This window comes from Phodopus roborovskii, unplaced genomic scaffold, assembly GCF_943737965.1.
Source record: "Phodopus roborovskii unplaced genomic scaffold, PHOROB, whole genome shotgun sequence".
NCBI lineage: Eukaryota > Metazoa > Chordata > Mammalia > Rodentia > Cricetidae > Phodopus > Phodopus roborovskii.
This window is the reverse complement of record NW_026126525.1, coordinates 25,435,894-25,458,054: the sequence shown is the minus strand read 5'-3', so window position 1 is coordinate 25,458,054 and position 22,161 is coordinate 25,435,894. Positions and strand designations below refer to the sequence as shown.

Below are 22,161 nucleotides of genomic sequence, written 5' to 3'. Positions count from 1 at the left end.
AGACTTGGAATGGGGGGCCAAGGATAAGAAGACACACGCACACAAAGAAGCCTGATAGGTGTGCATGGTTGTAGTCCTAACGTTGAGACAGAGACAGGTGGTTCCCTGGAGACTCACAGATGGTGGGCTCAGTAAGCTGTGGGCCAATAGACTTCATATGTGCACTTGTACACACAGACATGCATACACACTCACTCACACATATGAACACTGTCGTACACAATGAATGTAGAGAGGGAGGGAAGGATGGTGGAAGGGAAAAGGGAGGGAGAAGGAAGCATTAGCTTAAGCATCCCTTAGATGAAGGAATGGCAGGGTCTACTTTCCTGCACCAACGTACGTGATGTTTAACTAGAAATGACTACCTGGTTTGAGTCATTGTGCTCCTGGGCCTGTTTGTTATAGCAACTAAGCTTGTAAACTAACTAATGAAAAGTGCGAGGCAGAGGCGGGTACGGTTTGATGGTGCATGCCTGGAAGCCTAGCCCTTGGGAGGCTGAGAAAGATTGCATATTCAGAGCCTGCATGAGCTACATAGTGACCCTCTCTCAACAAAAAACAAAGACTCTTCTTATTAATGGAAAAAAATTAAAACAATCCTTGGCTTTTTGCCCAAATACTCTCATGAAATCTGCTAATTCATACCGTGTGCTAGCTTAAAACCAAATTCTTAGTGGCCCATTATTAAATATGAATAACCAACCAAACATCGTGAGACTTTTAATGAAAGCATCCAGCATGAGAGGCTGGCTGAAGAGAAACAGAAAAGGGAGCTCAAAGGAATCGGGATGCATGGGGCAAAAGAAAACTTCAAAGAACATGGAGCTGAATCTGCCAAGACACAGGAAGAATATACTGAATACATGAATAAAGAATAGGGTGCTTGCTATTCATGTAGAGAATAAAGAAGGGCTCCCAGAAATTAATCATTTAAGGAGCAGATAATTTGATAGGAGGGTTGGGAAATAAAGTTGCAGAAAGTAAAATAAAAAAAGAGGGGCTGGGTAACAGTGAGGGAAAAAAATAAAATGAATATTACTATAATCTTAACATTTAGAAAGATTAGAAACAGTGAAGGGAAGTTACAAGAACATAAATAACTTGTATAGTATGGATTTATAAAATGTAAAAGTTGACAAATACCAGTATTTCTGATATTAGTTTATAATATTTTTATTAAGTGTATAGGAATAATTATAGTATGCTGAGGACGCATTTGACTTTTACCTTTCTTCTTAAGGTATATATAAGCTGATCATAAATCTTTCAAAAGCTTTTTTTTTTTTTTTCTGGACTATAGCTAAGATGTTTTTCTGGGAAGATTGGAGCATGCTAGAGATTCAGGATCACTTTGTATTTGGTCGGAGTTGATAAGTCCTGGAAGCCGAAGGATGGAGTATGACAGAGGAGGTAGCCCTTGCTTCTTTCAGTACCACACAATGATGGTTCTCCAGAATTGACCACTATCTAATGTTCACACACTGGCCAGCCAGCAATGATTCCCAGATTGCTGGAGAGTCTGGGTGACTTCTGATGCTGTGTCCTGAAGCCATCATAAAGAAAGACTCTTATGCACTTTAACTGTAGACAGCTGTAACTGTGCTGTTGTCCTGATTGGTAAACTTCAAACATGGCCGCTACTTCCACATCCCTCCAGTCCACCAGTCAGCCTTCCCGACTCCCTCCCTGCCCTTCCTCACCTCTGTTTTCCTGTATTCAGCACCCAGAGTCTTCGCCCTGGCTTCTGAACATCCTATGTTTTAATCCATTCTTCAAGACCAATTAATTCATTTCCTTTCAACTAGACAGCTTTCTTTATGTGGGAATAATAGTCCCCTCTTGAAGAAACACCCACTCACAAAGCAGCCCCTACCTTTCTTGTCCTAGGCCCACCTTAATCCTCTCTGGAATGTTTTTCTCACAGTGGAGGCAATAAATAATTCCTGAGTGAGTGAAACTGAATCTCAGTGAAAGGTCTATCTACCTTTATTGCTGAATTTTTATTTGCTGGGAATGTTATGGCTTCTTTAGAATTGTCTGTGCAGAGTAATTTCTATGTCTGTGAAAAATCACCATGAGTCTTATGTTTATAACAGATGGCATACACACAGAAAATCCGTGCTTCCAAAAAAATAAAAATAAATAAAGTAAATTTCATTACACAAACCCCTGCACCCACCCACCACTAAATTGTGTTTGCTGATTTTTCTGAACCAGAGCAGTGGGGCTTCCCATTATACGTTGTTCACCTCTCTTTAGTGTAATATGGTAATAGTAGTTTTCTGTCTTCTGCACTGACTTCAATTAATCCTTCAGTATTATAAGGGCAGAGCAGTTTTGAGGAGCACTGTTCTGCTTACTCTGCCACTGCAAATCAAGCTCCTGTTTAACTCTTGACATCCAGGATGAGTCACTGTCTTGGCCAGGGCTGTTTACTGAAGTCAGACTTAGGAGCAGAATGCCTAATGCTACCCCAGGCCCTATAATCTCCCCAACACGCAGCCCCTTGCTGCTTTATATAGAGGCTTCTAATGAATCCGTGGATTTTGCAAGTGATTTACACTAGGGGACATAGGCAATTTTATTTTTCTAGCTTATATCCAACTGCTTTATTCGCTCTCCTCTTTTCAAGAAAATTCAGGCAAGACATAGACTCTGAGGTGTTCTGTGCCTTAATCGGTTATCCCAAGAAGCACCATTTGGCCTTTGACCTAGGTGGCTACAGATGGAGAGGGAGAGACAGAAACCATTGTCTGCAGTCTTCTTAGAGCTAAGATTGCCTGCCTGCCCCAGCGTAGCATGGCTGGACCTGGTGTTCTGCAGTGCAGCTCCCCAGAGGAGAAAGGAAACTTCCTTGTGATGCCACACTCTCAGCTCTAAAGCTAACCATGCAGGTGTGCAAGTGTCTAATCCCTTCCCTGTTATTCTTCCTTCTTTCACGGATCTCTTGTAAGAAAGGGACGTGGTCTCTATACCTGGAGGTGGGTATAAATGTGGTCAGGCAGTAGACAGCTCCTGGAAGGCAGGCCCCCACAATAGCATGGAGTCAGTTACACTGACTCTACAGCACCCCTCAGAGCAACTGTCAGGGGCAGAATCCTGGGTTGGATATTCCAGGGGGCTGTTTTCTCCTTACTGGAATTGGAACCATGTCAAAAGTAGGCCCAACGGTGCCTGTGCCTAACTTGGCTCCTGTAGTTTGGTCATAGCATAAAACACCTCCTGGGCTCATCACATGAGCCATGCAAACCTCCAGCACCAGTACTCAGTGCCCCTGACTGGGATAGCTGATCACACCAAAGAATTTTGCATCTTGACCAGGAAATGTTAGGCTTTGATCAGCACGGAAGGTAAATGTGCAGAATGTGAAAGAAAGCCTCTACACTTGCTCTCTGAAATTGGGAAGCTGGGGGAAGACAAAGATGCCATCTTGTGATTTTGCTTCTAGCTTCTTCCCTCTGTAAGGGTTTCTACAAGGGTGTATCTTCTACTCTGTGGTTGTTTGTGAAGTTTTGTGTTGAAAGCAACAGAAACCCTCTGATGTCCTGTTCATACATCTGTGTTTTAAGAAACTTGGTAGACTGAGAGGAAAAGGTTGCATTATGACTAGGACACGGGCATTCATAAAATCCAGGCTTTGTGCTATGTAGCCATTGTCCTCCATGGGAGTTGTACAAGCTGTATGGCCCAAGACCTTTCTGCTCAGGGCCTGCTCTCTGTCTTGTAAGTTAACAGTCAGATGTGGACAGTATTTTTTTGTAAACTATCTTCTATTTATTCTTTGACAGTTTCACATAAGCAATGTATCTTGACCCCCACACCTTCCCTCCCACTTTCCCAGGCATCCTCAAAACATCTTCCTCCTTCCTCGTATCCTCCTTCTCCCTTTTTTTTTTTTTTTTTAATAACTCACTGAGTTCAGTTAGTGCTGCCGGCTGGAATGTTAGCTGATCTTGTTGACTTGATCTTCCGTGGGTAACCATACCTGTAGTGAGTTGGTGAGCGTCATGGCCTCATCTATCAACATTCCTCCCTCCTTCTTACATGCCTTTTGTCTCTTCTTCCTCAGGGTTTCCTCAACCCTGGGGTTGGGGGGAAGCTGAGGATTCAGTATAGCACTTTGTCCAGTTAGGAATTTCTGCCTTAACTGCTCACCACTGCAGAGAGAAGTTTCTCTGATTGAGGGCAGAAATAATCTATGTGTATAAACATAAGTATATATTTTGAGACAGGGTCTTATTTTTTTAATAATTTATTTTTATTTTATGTGCATTGGTGTTTTGCCTGCATGCATGTCTGTGTGAGGATGCTGGATCCCCTGGAACTGGAGTTACAGACAATTGTGAGCTGCCATGTGAGTGTTGGGAATTGAACTCGGGTCTTCTGGAAGAGGAGCCAGTTCTCTTAGCCACTGAGCCATCTCTCCAGCCCCCAAGACAGGCTCTTATTATGTGACCTGGAACTTACTATGCAGACTGGACTAGTCATGAACTCACAGATATCCACCTGCCTCTGCCTCCTGAGTGCTGGGATTAAAGGTATGACTCAAACATAAGTATATAGAAGACAGTTTAAGCATGTGTCAATTTAACAAGAGAATGGTAATAGATTCCCCCTGTGACTTCCCCACCATGAGCTTTTGACAAGGTTTGTAGTACTAGGCATGAGTTTCCTCCTGTGTAGGGGGCCCCAAATCCAATTCAGAAGCAGTTGGTAACCCCAAAACCTTCATGCCACTATTGTACCAATGGGTTCTTCTTCCCAGGCAGGTCAGGCTTGATACTGTGTGACATCATTGATGGCTTTTCTCCAGCACTTTGTGTAGCACCTTCTGGAACTATGAAAGCTAGCCAGCAGGCATTTTTGGGTCAGTTCCAGCTTGATTTCAGTATGGTAGATAGTCTCTTTTAAAGCTCCTAAGTCTTGTTGGATCAGTCCTGTGTGATGAGGTCCTTCTCTCCCAATAGTTCTCATTCTGGCTTTTTCAACTATGTTCAGAGTCTTTGTTTAGCTGCTTTCTGTGATTGGGCAGTTGTTGAGCAACTGCTAAAGAAAAGCCATTTGGGGCTTTCAGAGTTACAACCTATGGTTGGAATCTGTCTCTTAACCAGGAGAACAGGCCATACCCCAAATGTCCCATTGTTTATCTGGGTCAGACTGTATCCTGGGAGGCTGAGGAATCTGATCAGGGTGTTTTCCCTGACAGGTTAAGTGTGGTTGAGGATCTTGTGTAGTACACTCAAGGAAATGGATGAAACATCACAGCAGCACCAGAGTGTGCCTTTAATCTTTCCAGTGATGGGGCTATGGGATCACACTGGAGAACCCTTGTCTTATCAGCCCGACACAGGCTCTTCTTGCACACAAGCAAGAGCAGTATCTGCTGCCAACTGAACAGTTAGGAGCCTTGAAGACAGCCAGTGCAATTTGTTTTCAGAGAATTTTCTTTTTCAAGTTAATAGGCAATAGTCTCAAAGCTGTTTACTCTGGTGAGGTAGAGCTACAATTCAGCCAGAAGTAGCTAACTGCCTATCTGACTCACATCACACTTTGGTAGGGTATATGATGGGTACAGAGAGACAAAGGAGAGCATGTTACCCTAGCCATTATTTCATAATTTACTTCTGTTTTGGTTTGGTTTTCTGTTTGTGTGTTTGTTTGTTTTTCAGATATGGTTTCTCTGTGTAGCTCTGGCTGGCCTGTCATTTAATTTTAAGATACAGACTGGAAAGATGGCTCTGTGTTTAAGAGCACTTGTTGCTCTTGGAAAGGACCCAGGTTTGGTTCTTAGCACTCACATGGCAATTAGCAGCCCTCTATAAGTCCAGTTCAAGGGGTCTGATGTCATCTTCTGGCCTCTGGGGGTACTATGTGCACATAATACACAGATATATGATGCAGGTAAAATTCCCATACACATAAAATAAAAAGAAATGAGTCTTTTTAAATGCACAATGCAATCAAGTTGTGAAACATAAGACAAGTTAAACTTCTCTAAAACAAGGAACCTAACATTGGCTGTTACCTTCTAGAGCTGGTGGTTCCTGATCCTCACAGAGGCCTCCTGAATCAGTAGAGGCAGGAGAATACTTCTGAACATATATCTGTCCTTCACTCTAGAGCCTTGTAGCACAACTTCTGAATTCAGTGTCTACTAGGGTAGAGTAGGTCCCTAGATATCTGGGAGAAAATGGAAATTTCTTATCTTGCAGTTCCTGAAACCCTTCTTTTATTCTGTGCAAATTATTGTCACCTCTGCATATGATGAGCTACAAGTGTCACTTTGTTGTGTGCTTGTCCAGAATTGTAGACAGCAATGTCTAGAAGAGTGAACATTATTCTTCTTAACCCAGAACACTTTCACATGCCAGTGAGATCTGATATTCTGATATGTCCTAGAACTGTGGTTTAAAAAAATAAAAGGGGATTAAGAAAACAATTTATGGGCTGTAGAGATGGCTAAGAGGTTAAGAGCACTGGCAATTCTTCCAGAGGTCCTGAGTTCAAGTCCCAGCAACCACATGGTTGCTCACAACCATCTGTAATGTAATCTGGTACCCTCTTCTGGTATGCAGGAATACATGCAGGCAGAACACTGTATACATAATAAATAATAAATCTTTAAAGAGAAAACAATTTATGTCTGCATTGCTCTTTAAAAAAAAAAAAAGCTTGAAGCTTCCTAACATCTGTCTGAACTATGTACTTCCTAATGTTTCCCTCCTTATTCTGTCTCCACATCACTCCCATATATTTTGCCCACTTCATCTCTGCTTCCTCATCTTAATTCTCTCTCTTTATAATAATTAAGAAATGTCATGCCCAGGGCAAGACAAAACCAATTAATTGTGTCTTAGTCCTAGCTAACACTTAAATGGTAGATAGTTTGGAAAGACTTTCTTTAGATTAGGCATTATGATAAGTAATTGAAACATGCCGTCTAACCTAATCCTTAAATGACATTAGTGTGAATATTCCTTTTTTTTTTTTAGAAGACAGAAACTAGAGATATTATGGAACTCGTCCAAAGTCTTATAGCTGGTAAGCGAGAGACCTGAGACTCCAGTGTAGTTTCGAACCCTGGGGCTCATCTGTGTTTGGTAGATGGAGCTTTGAAGCTGATGGCCTGTCTGAGACACACCTATGGCCATGCAGAAGGCTTGTGGAACATAGTTTCTGGAAATAAGGAAGAAGCCTGGTTTGAATCCTGTCTTGCCACTAACTGCAATGCCAAACAAACCAGCTCACCCCCTTAGCCTGTGTTTCCAGCTTGTGACATGAAAAATCCCCCTGAACTCTGTAAGCAGGGATAGTGTAAACCTTTAAACATAGCATGTAGACAGCAGTTGGTAGTTTACTGGTGGTGTTATTTAAGAAGAAAATAGCACTCACCATCTCTACAACCATCTCGATTTCATGCAGACATATTTTGAACAACCCTTGAGAATTTACCATTCTTGTTTCATGCCATGTAGCTGGTGTTGTAACTTAAAAGCACAGCACTGGAGACAAAGATGCCATGTGACAGAGCTTGGGTGGAGGGTTTTTCTTATTCTGGAAAGTGGATAGTAAAGGGGGGAAGGAGAGAGATGAAACTGGTCTCTGGGGACAGGAGCAGCAGAAAAGAAAAGACAAAGGGGTGGGGAGAGGCAGAGAGACAGGCAGAGAGAGAGAGATAGAGAGAGAAACAGGCAGAGAGAGATGAGATAGGCCCCTTTTTAAAAGGAACATAGTGAATGTAGACAGGAAGTGCTCTTAGTGGTTGCAGCTGAGGACGTATCCTGTCAGGATCCCAAGGGCAGACCAGTACAAATGCCTGAATACTAACAGCTGGAGATCAGCAACAAGTCCTAAAGAGTCCCACTTGGTGTGTGCAGGAACATAAAACAGGCTTCCTATTGGACAGGTCTAGAATGGTCTCCTTCTATCTCCCTCCTAATACCAGAATGCTACATAAATACTTTGAATATTGGTCTAGAGAAAAGGCTTCTGAAGAGCTGATGGAGGGAAGTAGAGGATGCCTGTGTAGTCTGAGTCTTCCAGGATGAGTTGTCTGTGTGACCAGGTGGCTGGATCTAAGGCATAGGACAAGGAAATCTGCGTTCTTCCACCTGGCATCTTTCCTCAAATATAGAGTAGAAATTACTACCAGCTTCGCTGACATCATCATTTGAGAAGTGCAAAAAATTCCAGGAGGGCTACGAATACAGCTCAGGGGTCCAGTGCTTGCCCTGTATGTATGAGGCTCTAGGCTCCACAGCCATCATTTCACAAGCAAACAAACAAACTGGATTTCTTCTAACCCAGGCAGGAAGTTTATATCGACAGTAAAACAGGTACCAAAAGTGTAAATATAATACTTTCCTAAATACTCCTAATTGAAAGTTTTAGAGTAAAGCCCCAACCAACCTAAGCATATACTAAGATCCAAGTTTAATAAAACTTCCTTCTTTCTGTAATTAAGAAATGGGAAATGTTGGTCCTTAATTAAACAAGATGCTCTAAGCCTGGGTGGAACATCAGCTCTGATTTCGGTGGCGCCAGAAACCCCATTTAATCACTTTGGTGGCTCTTGGCCCATTTTTGTTCGCATCTTTATTTAGCAAGAGCAGCTGTCACATAGACAAGGATTTGTGTGGATAGTTTCTAATTTTTGTATATTAATGAGATGTGTGGCCATTTTTCTTAATGTTTTTGAAATATGTTCTGCTTTATCCTAGCAGGAAATACATCTCTATCAACATGTATGTGTGTGTGATGCTTTGTACACACATGTGCATGCGTGTGCGTGCACACACACACACACACAAACAGAGAGACATAAACTGGAAACCAAAACACCGTGAAATAATTCTCTCCCTGCTTTGTATTCCACTTTAATCTCTTTGGCTTCTTTTAAGGAGAACATTTGTCAAAACCCATTAGACAGATTGCCAAGTCCACTCAGTTCTCCTTAGTCTAAAAACCCATCTCTCCTCCCTGGGCCTCCCATGCTCTCAGCTCACTGTAACCCACATACAATACCACCACCTTGATCATCATCACTGCCACCAAACTCTAGACTGAGTAGAGACAAGCTCATCAGCTGCTGGTGGGAATTTACCCCCTGCCCCAACAAGGTCCATGAAACATCTCATGAAAGACCAGAATAATGAGTGCTTTGTGACTTGTGAAAAGCAAGTGTAGTAGACTCCTAAGGTGTGGAGTGCTAGCTGGCATCTGGAGTTCTGGAATCCCTGGGGTGTGCTACTGCTGGCTCAGGGGTTAGTGCAGTAACCTTCATGCAATATACACGAACAGGCCCTCATACAGATGCACCTTGCATAAGCTGGACATTGGGCTCTTGCGGGAGTAGTTCTGACCAGTGTGCTCCCATCGGTGGGCTCTGTACAAGGCTGGAGATTATAGGATTCGGAGGTAGAGCAGAAGCCCAGGCAGAGTGCATATTCCTGAATATGCAAGACAGCAAGCAAAGCTTATGAGCAAAGGTGGGGCTTTCCCAGCTTATATTGCCTGAAGCAGAGTTGGGATGGCAGTGGGTGACTAAAGCTGCCTCTGTGTCACTGGCTCACAGCCCAAGTGTGATTATGACCCATCAGACTTTGCCCCTAAAGGCTAAAGGGAGCTCTGGGTGGTTACTACAAACTTTGCTGTCTTAGTGGATGTTTAAAGGTAGAAGGTCTCTTTTACCATCGCAGTTGACAAAAGGTTTCGTTTGTGTTCTTGTCAGAGGGTACAGACCATCATGGCTGCTCACACTGCATCTCCAGGCAGGCAGCAGACAGAAATGAATACTAGTACTAGCTCACTTTGTTTTCTTATTCTTAGTATAGAACCCCTCCCTGTGTGTGTGGGGGGGGGGGTGCCCACATTCAGGATGGGTCTCCTTCCAGCACTTTGAGTAATACTCCCCTAGGTGCACCCAGAGGTGTGCTTCCTAGGCAACTCTAAATCCAGTCAAGTTGACATTGACGATTAACCATCACAGCGGGGCCACATGTTTGCCCAGGTTTTAAGGGTCAAGTATTAGCTACCGTTAGCCTCACTGCATCAGGCCCAAGTGTAAGGATGAGATGACAGAGGACAAACATTTGAGTTCTAAGACTATGACTCTCTTCTTGAAAATCAGCATTTTCTTTTCTAGAACAAGGACCTGGGTCCTGACAGGAAGAAGTGATATTATATGACATAGCCTCTTTGCCAGTTTGCAGATTATGTTATTGCCTTTCCTTGGTGCCAACGGTCACTTATTTTGCTGAAGAAGCAGATTGGTTACAAAGCCAACATCATCTAGAGACTAACCCAGGGTGGAGAACACATATTGAATATAATAGATATTGTATGAAGTTACAAGTTGCGATAGCAGAGACAAACATAATCTAAACTTGCTTAGTTTTCTAAAGAAACAGATCCTAGAGGCTGGAGAGATGGCTCAGTGATTAAGAACATGGTCTGTTCTGTCAGAGGATTGGGGTTCAATTCCCAGCACCCACATGACAACTCAGAACTGTCTGTAACTCCAGTTCCAGGAGATCCAACTCCCTCACACAGACATACATACATGCAGGCAAAACACCAATGCACATAAAATAAATATTTTTTTAAAAAAGAAAGAAATAGGTCCTAGAATTGAGAAATAAAAACTTCTTGTTGTTGTTAAGAAAAAGCAAACAAAATGTAGTTTATGCTTTACTCTTGGACTTAGTGATGTGAACACCAAATATAACAGAAAGCACAAAACTAACCCCAAATTCCTAGCCAGATTTAGGTAACAAATATTGGAACATATGAAGCCCAGGAGAGACCTTAGTGAGGGCCATTGGTGTCCATTTGGAATTCCTGTGGTCCTCCCTCCATGGGGTCTTGGGTAGTGTAAAATCGCAGTCAGCATAGATCAAGATGCCATTTCAGAAGTGATTCCCAACAGGACAATGGGCAGCCTGGGGTTTTCCTCCTTTGCCTCATGTGCACCAGTGGTTACTACTCAGTGAAGTCTCTTTCCATGTAGGAAATGGATGGAAATGAAGGTCATCAACCTCCCAAATCTCAGACTCCAGCAGTTTCTGATGCTCAGATCAATTGAAAAAGTCTACAGAACAATCCATGCTGAGATGTTCTTTATGTCCTCAGGGCAAGTCAGTGCTAGAGAAAATCTTTTACCAGAAAGGCTGTTATGATAGGTTACTACTGTCTGATAGAGAGTCTCATTCCCAGTCTTTAGAACCGGCTTTCCTAGAGGTCTCAGTTCTGAAGGGATAAATGCCTCCACTAGGAACTTGGAACATAGAATTCCTCTACTGAAGTTGAGACTGTCATCCAGCCACTTTGGGCTCCTCATGCCTCTCGGTGGAGAAGAGGTTGCTATAATGATGATGCTGAGATGCCCCTAAATGGTGGGAGGAGGAAGACTTCATCTAGGACAGAGGCTCCTTTAGGACAACCTCATTCATTCTCCCAGTCTTGTGATGAAAGGCAGTAGACCAAGACAATCCAGGTCAAGGTAACCAGTGATTTGTCAGGAATACAGGTATGGACCAAAACCAGCTGAGGTCCCAGCCAAAGGCAAAGGGAGTGTACAAGAAGAAGAATGTGAGAGTGAGTATATGGCTGCTGAGGAATGTCTTAGTTAGGACTTCTATTGCTAGAAGAGACACCATGACCAAGGCAGCTCTTATAAAGGAAAATTGGGGCTGGCTTACAGTTTCAGGGGTTTAGTCCATTATCATCATGGCAGGACATGGTAGAAGGCAGGAAGACTCGGTGCTGGAGAAGGAGCCAAGGGTTCTACATCTGGATCAGAAGGCTGCAGGAAGTGAGAGACACTGGACCTGGCTTGAGCATTTTAAACCTCAAAGAGCTCCTCCAGTAACACTCTTTCTCTAACAAGCCTATACCTCCTAAAAATGCCACTCCTTGGTGACTAAGCATGCAAATATATGAGTCTATGGGGGCCATTCCTATTCATACCACTACAGGGAGTGTGTTCCTGTGTATGCATGCATGCGGAAGCCAGATGTCAACTCCACGTTAACCCCAGATGTTTTCACTTAGGAACCGTCCACCAGATCTCTCACCGGGGTCTGAGCCTTGTTAATTAAGCTAGGTTTGGCTGGCTATTGAGCTTTATGGATCTTCCTGTCTCCACCTACCAAGCTCTGGGATTGATTACAAGCTTGGGCCACTAATACCCAGCATCTTCTGTAAGTGCCAGGAATTGAACTCAGATCATCGTGCTTGTACAGCAAGCACTTTAGCAACTGAGTCATTCCCCCAGCCTCTCTCTCCTTTTTTGCAGTACTGTGGACTTTGAGCCTTATGCATGTTAGGAAAATGTTCTACCACTTAGATACAGCCCTTAAAAAACAAAAAACAAAACAAAACCAAAAAAAGCAAAAAACCTTTTTTTCATTAGGGTGGGTGCATGCTTGTGGAGATCAGAGGACAATTTACAGGATTCAGTTCTCTCCTTTCAACACATGGGTCCCATGGATCAAACTCAGGTCTCGGTGACAGAACCTTTACCTATGGAGCCATCTTGTTGACCCATTCCTAGCCTTTTAACTTTTCACCTGGAGACAAGGTCTTACTAAATTGCTCAGACTGGCCTTAAACTTGTGACACTTTTGCCTTGTCCCCTGAATAGCTTGTATTTCAGGTCTTCACCAGTTGGCCTTGTCTCATCCTTGAAGATGATGTTGTTGATAATGATGATGATGATGATGAAGTTGGAATTTAAGTTACAAGGTTATCAAAGAAGGCATTAGAAGCACCCAAGAGTTTGGCATCCTGGGGGCGGGGTGGGGGCATAAAATGTTTTCAGATGTGGGTAGGTAAAGGCATATATTGCCTTTATTTTAGGACATGAATATGGATGTCAAATTGAAATGGGATGGAGCCTGATGATCATTTTGATGTGTCAACTAGGCCAATCTTTTGTCCCTAGTTATTTAATGTTGCTTAACTGAGCTGTGAACAGCAGCTTCAGCCTGTGTCTGTGAATTGCACCTTGTCCTCTCTGGTGATTTCAGACCTGCTTAGTCAAGGTTGAGCCAGTTCTCTTAACACACCATATCCAGAGATATGCATGGGCCTCTCTATCTTCCTATCGGTTTTATTCTCTGAAGCCCCTCTTTGCAGATTTGTCTTATCCATCAATTTGGCCCTCTGAGCCCATGGCATATCCTATAAGTGTTTAGAGCTGCCATGGCTTTCATGTGCTGCCCTCGGTACATAGATGGCAGTCAGCTACTCAGCCATTAATCTCAGTTCACAGTTGATCGCTGACTCACAACACCCTCCAAAACTCAAATAGCAGAAACTGGCAGCGAGAAAACCACCACCCACACACCTTCTACCGTGTGGGAGAGATGTATCCAAACACCGAGGCTTCATATTAGAAACCATTTCTGCCTCTGTTACTATTTCTAAATATTTGATTTCCCTTGGGAATAGCAAAACATATGTAAAAGGGCATTCTGAGAAACCAACAAAAAACACTAGAAATACTAAAACTTGATGCAGTTTTGAGCGATGAGCAAGGCAAAAAAACAGAAACAGCCGCCGTTACTAGGTCAGGAGGCTCTTTCCTAGGCCTGGGTAAACACAAGTCATTTCATGTGACTGTGGCAATATGTGTTGCTAAAACAAACTCAAGGTAGTAAGCAAAAGCCGGCCCCTGAATCCCAGGGTTTGCACCTCTCGTCTCAGCGCTCATGAGGCAGAAGGAAGTTACAGTATGAGGCCCTATCTTGAAAATAACTCGCACACGCATAGCAAACTTTCTTTCCAAACTATCTTTTGTGGGACTCCCAGCTCCCCAAATGGCAGGGAGACTTAATAAGCTTAGTGGGTTTTATTTTTCAATTAGCTCTTATAACTTAAATTTAGCCTGTTTCTTTTAATCTACATTCTGCCATGTGGCACAGTTGCCTCTGTTCTGCACTGTATGTCTGACTTCTTCAGAAATCTCTAGTGAAATCCATGAACCCAGCTTCCTCCTCCTCTCTCTCTCCAGAAATCCCTCGTATCTTCTGCTGCCTAACTGTTGGCTATTCAGATCTTTATTAAACCAATCAGAAGACACCTTAGGCGGAGACACATCTTTACAGTGTACACAAATATTCCACAACACACACACACACACACACACACACACACACACACACACACACACTGATCAATGGCAATGACAACTTCCTGGTTCTGTGTAAGTGAAATCTGGTGTTTTCCCAAAATATTGTGTCAAGTTATAAAATACTACCCCAGACTCAGTGCTAAGAGTTAATTTTAATAGGAACCTAATTTGAAAGTGTAGCACAATTGTATAGAAGTAAAAAAAATGATTAAGAAATATCTAAATACAAAGCCACGTGTGGTGGCACAAACCTTTGATCTTGGCACTTGAGGATCAGAGGCAGGCAGATCTTTGTGAGTTCAAGGCCAGCATGGTCTATATAACTAATGAGTTCCAGGACAGCCAGGGCTACATAGTAAGACCCTCTAGAGTCATACATACATACATACATACATACATACATACATACATACATACATGCATACATTTAAACATGTAACATTTGTATTGATGAAAATACTGACATTTGCTTGAGGCCTAGGGCTTTGGGAAGGCTTCAACGAGGTAGTGGAAGGAAATTAGATGGAAACCTGCAACAACTCATATGTATCTCCCTACAAAAGCAGTGACCTGGAGTGACTGGATGTTTGGGGTGTGAGTTTCTTATTCTTTTGTGAGTTTTGTCTTATTCCTCCACACCTAAGTTGAGCTGGGTAGAGTTTTCTGCATTCACGTAGTGTGTCTTGTGGGTGAGATTACATCCATCAATGAAGGTGAAACAAATTTACATTCGAAGCAAGTGAAATTGCAGGGCTACTTAACAGCATTGAGGAACCCCTATTCTTTATCCAAGCTTCCAGCGTGCCAGAGGCTTTTGTAAGGCTGGTGCAAGTTTGTGAATATGGATGTCTTCCAAAACTATTGTGTTCGGTTATACAGTGCTATCTCGAGCCCCGCAAGCATCTAAATATACCCCTGCATAACTGGAGGAGACTCTGACCTCTAAACACATGGTCCTAAAGGGATGGGAACAGATGAGCCATATTACTGAGGAGCGGGCACTCTGCTGAATTCTGAGGATGCAGAGAGAAGCAGCAACATTCCCTGTTATCCCTGGTCTTTTGTTTGTTCTGGGGACCCTTGCCTTGTCCTGAAGGGTCCCGATACTGTCCTTTCATCTTCTTAACATGGCAGCAAGTATCTTCTTCCTTCCCTGCTTCCCCTAGAAAAAGAGAAGATGCCTGTCTTTCTTCTTGTGATGACCTAACAAGCCTACCACTCTCTGGGAGTAGAACTCAATCCCTGCTTTGCCATTTCATGGCCCCTGTGATGCACAGTCCAGGAGACATGCTACCAGCTCCTTAGTTGTGCCTAAAATATCTCAAGACTGTGAGGTCTGGTACAAATGTGATGGTCATGGAGTGCCTGTGCATCACAGGGTGTGTTCAGTTATCTTTTTAAACTTGCAAGTTCCATCTTAAAAAAGTGTTCAAATGGCCCCAGGGTAGGAAAAATCCCCTCAAAAAGTTGAATCATAGGTTTCAGACAGTTGCTGTGTACTATAATTTTTTTTGTTTTTGTTTTGTTTTTCAAGACAGGGTTTCTCCGTATTGCTTTGGAGCCCTGGAACTAACTCGGTAGACCAGTCTGGCCTTGAACTCACAGAGATCCTCCTGCCTCCACCTCCCAAGTGCTAGGATTAAAGGTGTGTGCCACCAGTGCCCAGCTTGTGTACTAAATCCTAAGGTATCTATTTGCATGTGAATATGTCCAGGAGCTTACATAAAACATTAAGTTTATTTAACCAGGGGAGTCCAAAATATCTCCATTAACTCTCATGTTTACAAAGGAGTGTGCATTGGGATTTAGAAGAAAGAAGAGTATAAGTATGTGGTGTGTGTGTGTGTGTGTACATGGTGTCTGTGGGGGTGTGTGTGTAATATAAGAGTATTTAAAGAAACTAAAAAGACATAATGAAGTCTACACATGGCTCAGTGGCTGGAGATGGTTGAGAGAGGAATATGGGAGGTAGAAGTAGGAAAAGGAGAGGAGGGAAGAAAGGAAGATTAATGAAGACTCTATCAAAGTGAGTTCAGAGAAACCCACTGGAAGCAGTGCCTGTAATCCTAGCTCTGGGGAGGCAGAGGCAGTAGGATCATCAAAAGTTTGAGGCCAGCCTGGGTTACACAATAAAACTCTGTTGGAAAAATGAGAGAGTATGAGGACGAGGAGCAGGAGGACGAGAAGGAAGAGGAGGAGCAGGAGGAGAGAGAGTCAAGTTTCTTTAACCAAACCAGACTTCAAGACAAGCTTCCTAGTAAGCACTATAGTCTCAGCTCTGGGAGAATTATGGGGATAGCACAATTGGCTTCTGTACATTCACTTCACAGAGACTTGAGCTTCATCTCTTTTTACCTGGACTCTCAGATGTCTGTCCTTACAAACCCAGTGTCGACTTCTGAGAACCTGAGATTGACACATTTATGACGATGCTTAAATTGAATTATGGCATCCATTTCTCATTTGGAGGCATACCCTAGAACTCAGTGCAAAAGAGTTAGATGCTTGAAATAATTTTAGGGTTAGAAATGAACATATAAGAATTTTATCCATATGAGACAGATTCTTATTTGCTTGACTTTCCTGGTGATTTTTATTCCTTAGGATTGTCTATGCAAACTAGTGCTTATGAGATGCAGGCCTCTGATGGTTTATGATTATGTCCATGAAATAATGAATAATGAGTACTTCTTTAAATGAAAAAACCCTAAAGTAATTATTGAACAATGAAAATGAATTAATTTAACTCAGTACCTGGCGAAAGAAAACCACTATGATCCTAAATCAGCATTCTGCATCTATAGGTTCTTTCGTGCAGACAATTATAGAAAATTGCAGGTATATTAAGAAAATGTGGCACCCCATTGTTCGCCCATGAATTCAACCTTAAAGCTAAAGATGGTGAGATACAGAGAGGCTCGAAGTAGATGCTAGTAAAATATGGGACTGAGAATTGGGCCAAATACTCTGGTCTTTGGGGCCACACATTAATGCCTAGCTGTGTCTGTATCCAGTGAATACAAAGTTACTAGTATTTGCAGTTCTCCTTCCCCTTGCCCCAGTTGTCCATCTACCCAAGAATGGTAAGGTTTGTGTTGTAAAATCCTCAGATGTCATCTCAATCACTGGCATTGGAGAATGGCTGCTGAGCTCTGCTCTGGTGGCAGAGTGAGTACTAGGGATGTTTCGTGTTAGCTTTGCAGGGATGTGCTGTGTTCTGCTGCATCGGTTTAACTACTCCGTTCTTTCATGTCCCATCTGTACCATGAAAAATATTAACAATAGCAATTGCTGTTTGCCAAGAAAACAGTGGCTGCCAGAGGCTGTGCCCTGAAATCAGTTGAGACTATGGAGTCAGCTTCTAATGTTCCTCTGAAGTACTAGGTTTATTTAGTGGATGTTTATAGACATATGTCCAGATTTCATAAAGTGTCACCATCATAACTGCCTAAACATTAGCTGAACAAGGAAAACAGCAATAGACATTTACAGTAGACAACAATAGGCATGGTGATGTAGTTAGAGAAAGCACAAGGCCTTGACTCTACACAGAAAACTATAGGCAACTAAAGAAAGCTGAGTGGGAGAAATAGTCTTCCCCAGGAAAGAGTTATCCAATACTAGATGGTTCACCCTGAAAATATACATGCCATTAACATTATTATACAGACTAAACATGTTATACTTATGTATTCACATATGTATATACCTATATGTATCTAACAAGAATTAATGAAAAAGAGACTGAATTTGAAAGAGAGCAGGGAGGGATGGATATATGGGAGGGCTTGTAGGGAGGAAAGAATAAGGGAACATGATGCAAATTATATTTTAATCTCAAAAGTAAAAGAAATAATTTTAAAAAGAATTCATACTCTATTAATGTCACTTTGTTTTACAGCCTAAATGTAGGTGTGACCTAAGTACTATTACTGAATCTTTTCAAAAATTAATCTTAGATCAACAAATTTAATAGTGAAATAACCATAAAATGAACTCCCAAGCTTAATATATGAAGAGATTTCTGATAGGAAGCATAGCGTAAATTTTGGAAATGAGGATAGGGCATTACTTTTCCCAACTGAGATGTCCTTAGACGAGGATCAGGCAGGAGCTTGCGTGTTCTTCATCCTCTAAAGAGAAGTTGGTGTTATTAGGATTTCTTTCTCCTTCCCAGAAGGACTAACAATCAGCCCAGTGGAGAATGGGGCTACATTTTACTATTCCTTTCCCTCCGTGACAACTACCCAAGTCATTGCTAAAACAGCAAACAGCATTGCAGGGCCCTCAAGAAGTGCTCTGACTGATGCTTGGACTTTGACAGGTCTTCCGCCATGACATCTGCATGTGTACTCTTGGTAAATTGTGGTTTGTCCTTTAAGGTGGAGCACAGGGCCACATAGCACCTGCCTCACAGCTCTGCCTCAGCAGGCTCTCCTGCAGGAACTTCCCACAGGAAGCCCACACGGGGCTCCAGGTCACCATTCCTGTGTCCCAGTGTCCTCTCCAGGCTTTGCATTTGTGTTCTGTGCTCTGATCACTTCTTCAACAGTGTGACCAGCACGGCAAATACTTTCCCTGGTGGCTTTCAGAACAATAAGATGATGTCGAGGACCTCTGGCTGACACACAGATTAAGTTAACCTGTTGGTTTCATATTTGAGTCGTGTGTCTAAAGACTGTGTTTTGGCTAGCTTCTCATTGTAATGAACTAACTCCCTTGGTTTTAGCTCCCCTGAACATTACCAGATCCCACCTTAACACTACATTGTGACATGTTGTTTCTTATTTATAAATTCTAAGCATAATCTACACTTCTCTGCTCTACTCGGAGAACTAGACCGCTGAGGACAGGATGTCCTAACTGGCACTTTTAATTTGAGATGTTATCTCTTAAGAGTATGTCTGATAGAATTATCAGATAGGACTATGTTGACTCCTCATGGGAGCCCTAACCCATGAGGAGGAGTGGAATGGGGGTGGGCTAGGGGGGGAAGTGAGGGGGCCTGGGAGGAGGGGCGGGAGGGAGAACTGTGATTGGAATGTAAAATATAAACAAAAGAAATATATCTCAGAAAAATCTGAGCTTAGAGATTGTGTGTGTGTGTTAGCAAGACGCAGGTAGTTTTATAAAAGGAAAAGGGAAGAATTATGCCTTGAGGGTAAATGGAATATACTGTAAGTTATTGATCATTTACTGTTATGCTGCCCAACCTAGAAACCAGCTGTCACTTACCTGTCTTAGCCTTGTCATCCAGTAGCGTCGTCAGATTCTATTCTATCTGAAGCTTTAAATTCTGGGTAGGAGGAGGTAGGGGTGGGGATTTTAAAGTAGGTGTCAATATTATCACTATCATATCCACTCCTGTATACATCTAAAACGTACATAAAAGCCTGAAGTCAGATCCCCATAACTTCTTCTTAATCTTGTGGGTTTTTTTGTTTTGTTTTGTTTTGAGGCAGAGTCTTACTGTGAATCCCTGGCTGCTCTGGAGCTCACTGTACATCATCAGTCTGGCTTCAAATTCACACAAACCTTCCTCCAGCTGCTTCCAAAATGCAGAGAGTAAAGGAATGTGCAGTCACACCTACTGTTTTTACCATTTTAAAATATGATCTTATCTGTGTTGTACATTTCCTTCATCTTACAAATCACATATAGCCTTTTCTTTTCTTTTGTTTTTTTCAAGACAGGATTTCTCAGTGTAGCCCTAGTTGTCCTGGAACTAGCTCGGTAGACCAGGCTGGCCTCGAACTCACAAAGATCTGCTGGCCTCTGCCTCCCAAGTCCTGGGATTAAAGGCGTGAGCCACCACTGCCCGGCATGTATACCCCTTTTTAAGGACAAAATGCCTAGCACACTGTATACTATGGACCGAGACCTTTAAAGTGTGGTCTCATTCAGGTCCCACCTAAGTTGAGGGCTGTTTGTGCCTCTAACAGCATTTCCGTTGGTTTCCTTGGCCCCACAGTTTGGAGTGAAATGCTTCAAATCATGGCGTATCACTTCAGTTTCATTTTTTCCCCCAGGCAATCTAGGAACTCACTACACAGTCCAGGCTAATCTTGAACTCCGAGGAACACTCAGCAGCTGCACCGCTTTTATGATGTCCCAGTAAGGCTGAGGCTTACTGAAGCAGGGCCGGCTGGTTACATCACTGACCTGCCTGTCATACCCAGACCCCCCTGTAGGGGGCTGTGGCCACAGTGCGCCGGGCACTCTGTTTCCCGTGGGTATTTTCAGTCCACATCGTGATCTCCTATGGTCCCTTCTCCTAAGAACCACCCACCCCACTCTCACTTCAAGCACATATTCCCTGGATCACAAGCACGTTAGCTCATATCTGCTTTTCTGTTCGCCCATATACAGACAGGGACACTAATAATGTCCAGTAATGTCACAGAGCCATTGTGGAGACGGACCTTTCTAGCAGGTCCTCAAAGCAGTGACTGAGAAGGTGGGGTGGGGTGGGGGTGGGAGGGGTGGGTTCACCAGACTACCCCGTGAATGACTCTAAGGTTCTGAAGGAAAGATTAAATACGCGGGGCTTTTCTGTTCCGTGGCAGAACTGGAGTGAGGCGAAGGAGCTTGTGTCCAAAGGAACAGAGTGGAAGGTACTGCGGAAAATATCTTCAGCAAAGTTTGGCAGCAAGCCTCAGTCCCTAGCAGATGTAGTATATGTGGGGCGAGGTTTATAGCACTGCTTGTAGTCTCGTCATAGAATTTTAAAGGAGGCATGAGGGATTAAACTGGGACTATATGATCATGGGTGGCATTGGGGCAAAGTTTGTGCCCAGAGTTAACCATTATCCTCTGTTTGTGACAAGGCTAAAACAATGATTGAGGCTTTATATGCTTTTAAAATCCCTGTATGGTTTGGATGTTCTTCTCATCTTCTCCCGGGGGAATGACCCCGACCATCAGCTTTGTTAAAGAAAGGAGGCACCACCCTCAGGTGGCATATGCATGGGATGCCCCAATGGCCTTGTAGCACGGAGCCTCTTCTTGATCTGAGGGTCAAAAGGTACATCATGCCTGCGGCTTATGCCCTGCCTCACTGTGCAGCTTGGCGCCTGGGCGGCCCTGATGTTCTCAGCAACAGGCTTTGTCTATGACTGCCCTTTGCCCTGGCTCTCTTGGCCAGAGGTGGCTGAGTGGTAATTTGTTCCTCGGTTCAGAGGCACAGCCCTATCAAACTGCAGCTGTGTGTTTATCTTGTAATTCACAGACAAGAAGAAGGGAGGCAAATTCCAGCCTTTTAAGAAGTTGTTTGGCAAAAAGAAAAAGAAGAACACCCTGCTGTCTGAGGAGTCAGCTGGGAGGCAGAGGCAGAGTCACGCTCCCTGGAGTGCTAGTGATGGGACCTTGTCTTCGGATGAGGAGACCCTGGAGAACAGTCTGAGGTAATAACTTGCCCTTTCCTTGTTTGTCTCTGGCAGAGTCCCGGGGTGAGGAAAGAGCTCCCTGGAGGGTCGGTGTGGGTTTGGGATTTGGAGAGCAGGGGCAGCATCATAAAGGTGTCCCACCTGGGCATGAGGGTGGCACCTGGTGTGCTGGGCGGAGAAGTCACCGTGACAGGAATTGAGCCTGCACCCGTCTGCCCTCATCTCTGCCCTCATGGGTGGTGGAAGGCAGCACTTCACTGACTTGGCTCGACAAAGGCCCTCAGCCTAAAGACCAAGTGCCTAGGAACCATTATTTGGCAAAGACCTTACACATGAGGCAAGGATAGAGTCCCCAGGCTCAGGGAGGCCACCCTTGGTGGATGTACCCCCAGGAAACCACTAGCTGCTTTGGGAATGTATTCTTCACAAAACTCTTTACTTTTCCTCTCCTCCCTTTCTCCCTCCTGAATCTCTTTTCTCTCAGCCCCCCCATCCTCCTCCCTCCCTTTCTCCCCACTTCATCCTCCCCCTTCTAGGCACTAAATCTGATCAAGGACCTCAAAATCAGAGCATGGAGGGTTGGGGGTGGCGCCTTTGTCACCTGAGTGCTGGGAGTTAGAGGCGGGAGTTAGAGATGACTAA

At 43.5% G+C, this 22,161-nt stretch overlaps 1 protein-coding gene across 4 annotated transcripts in view; it reads left to right on the top strand.

The window, feature by feature from the left end:
* The window catches only part of Cracd (capping protein inhibiting regulator of actin dynamics), a 108,878-nt gene that overhangs the window by 44,045 nt on the left and 42,672 nt on the right, over positions 1-22,161 (top strand). For 3 of the 4 annotated variants that reach the window (XM_051198291.1, XM_051198287.1, XM_051198286.1), the window contains exon 2: positions 21,363-21,537. Coding sequence is in view for 2 of the 4 variants with exons in the window: in XM_051198287.1 (XP_051054244.1) it covers positions 21,363-21,537 (175 nt within the window). In the remaining 2 variants the exon portion in view is untranslated. Of the gene's footprint in view, positions 1-21,362; positions 21,538-22,161 lie in introns of those variants that run through there. The other variant, XM_051198289.1, reaches the window with a different exon arrangement.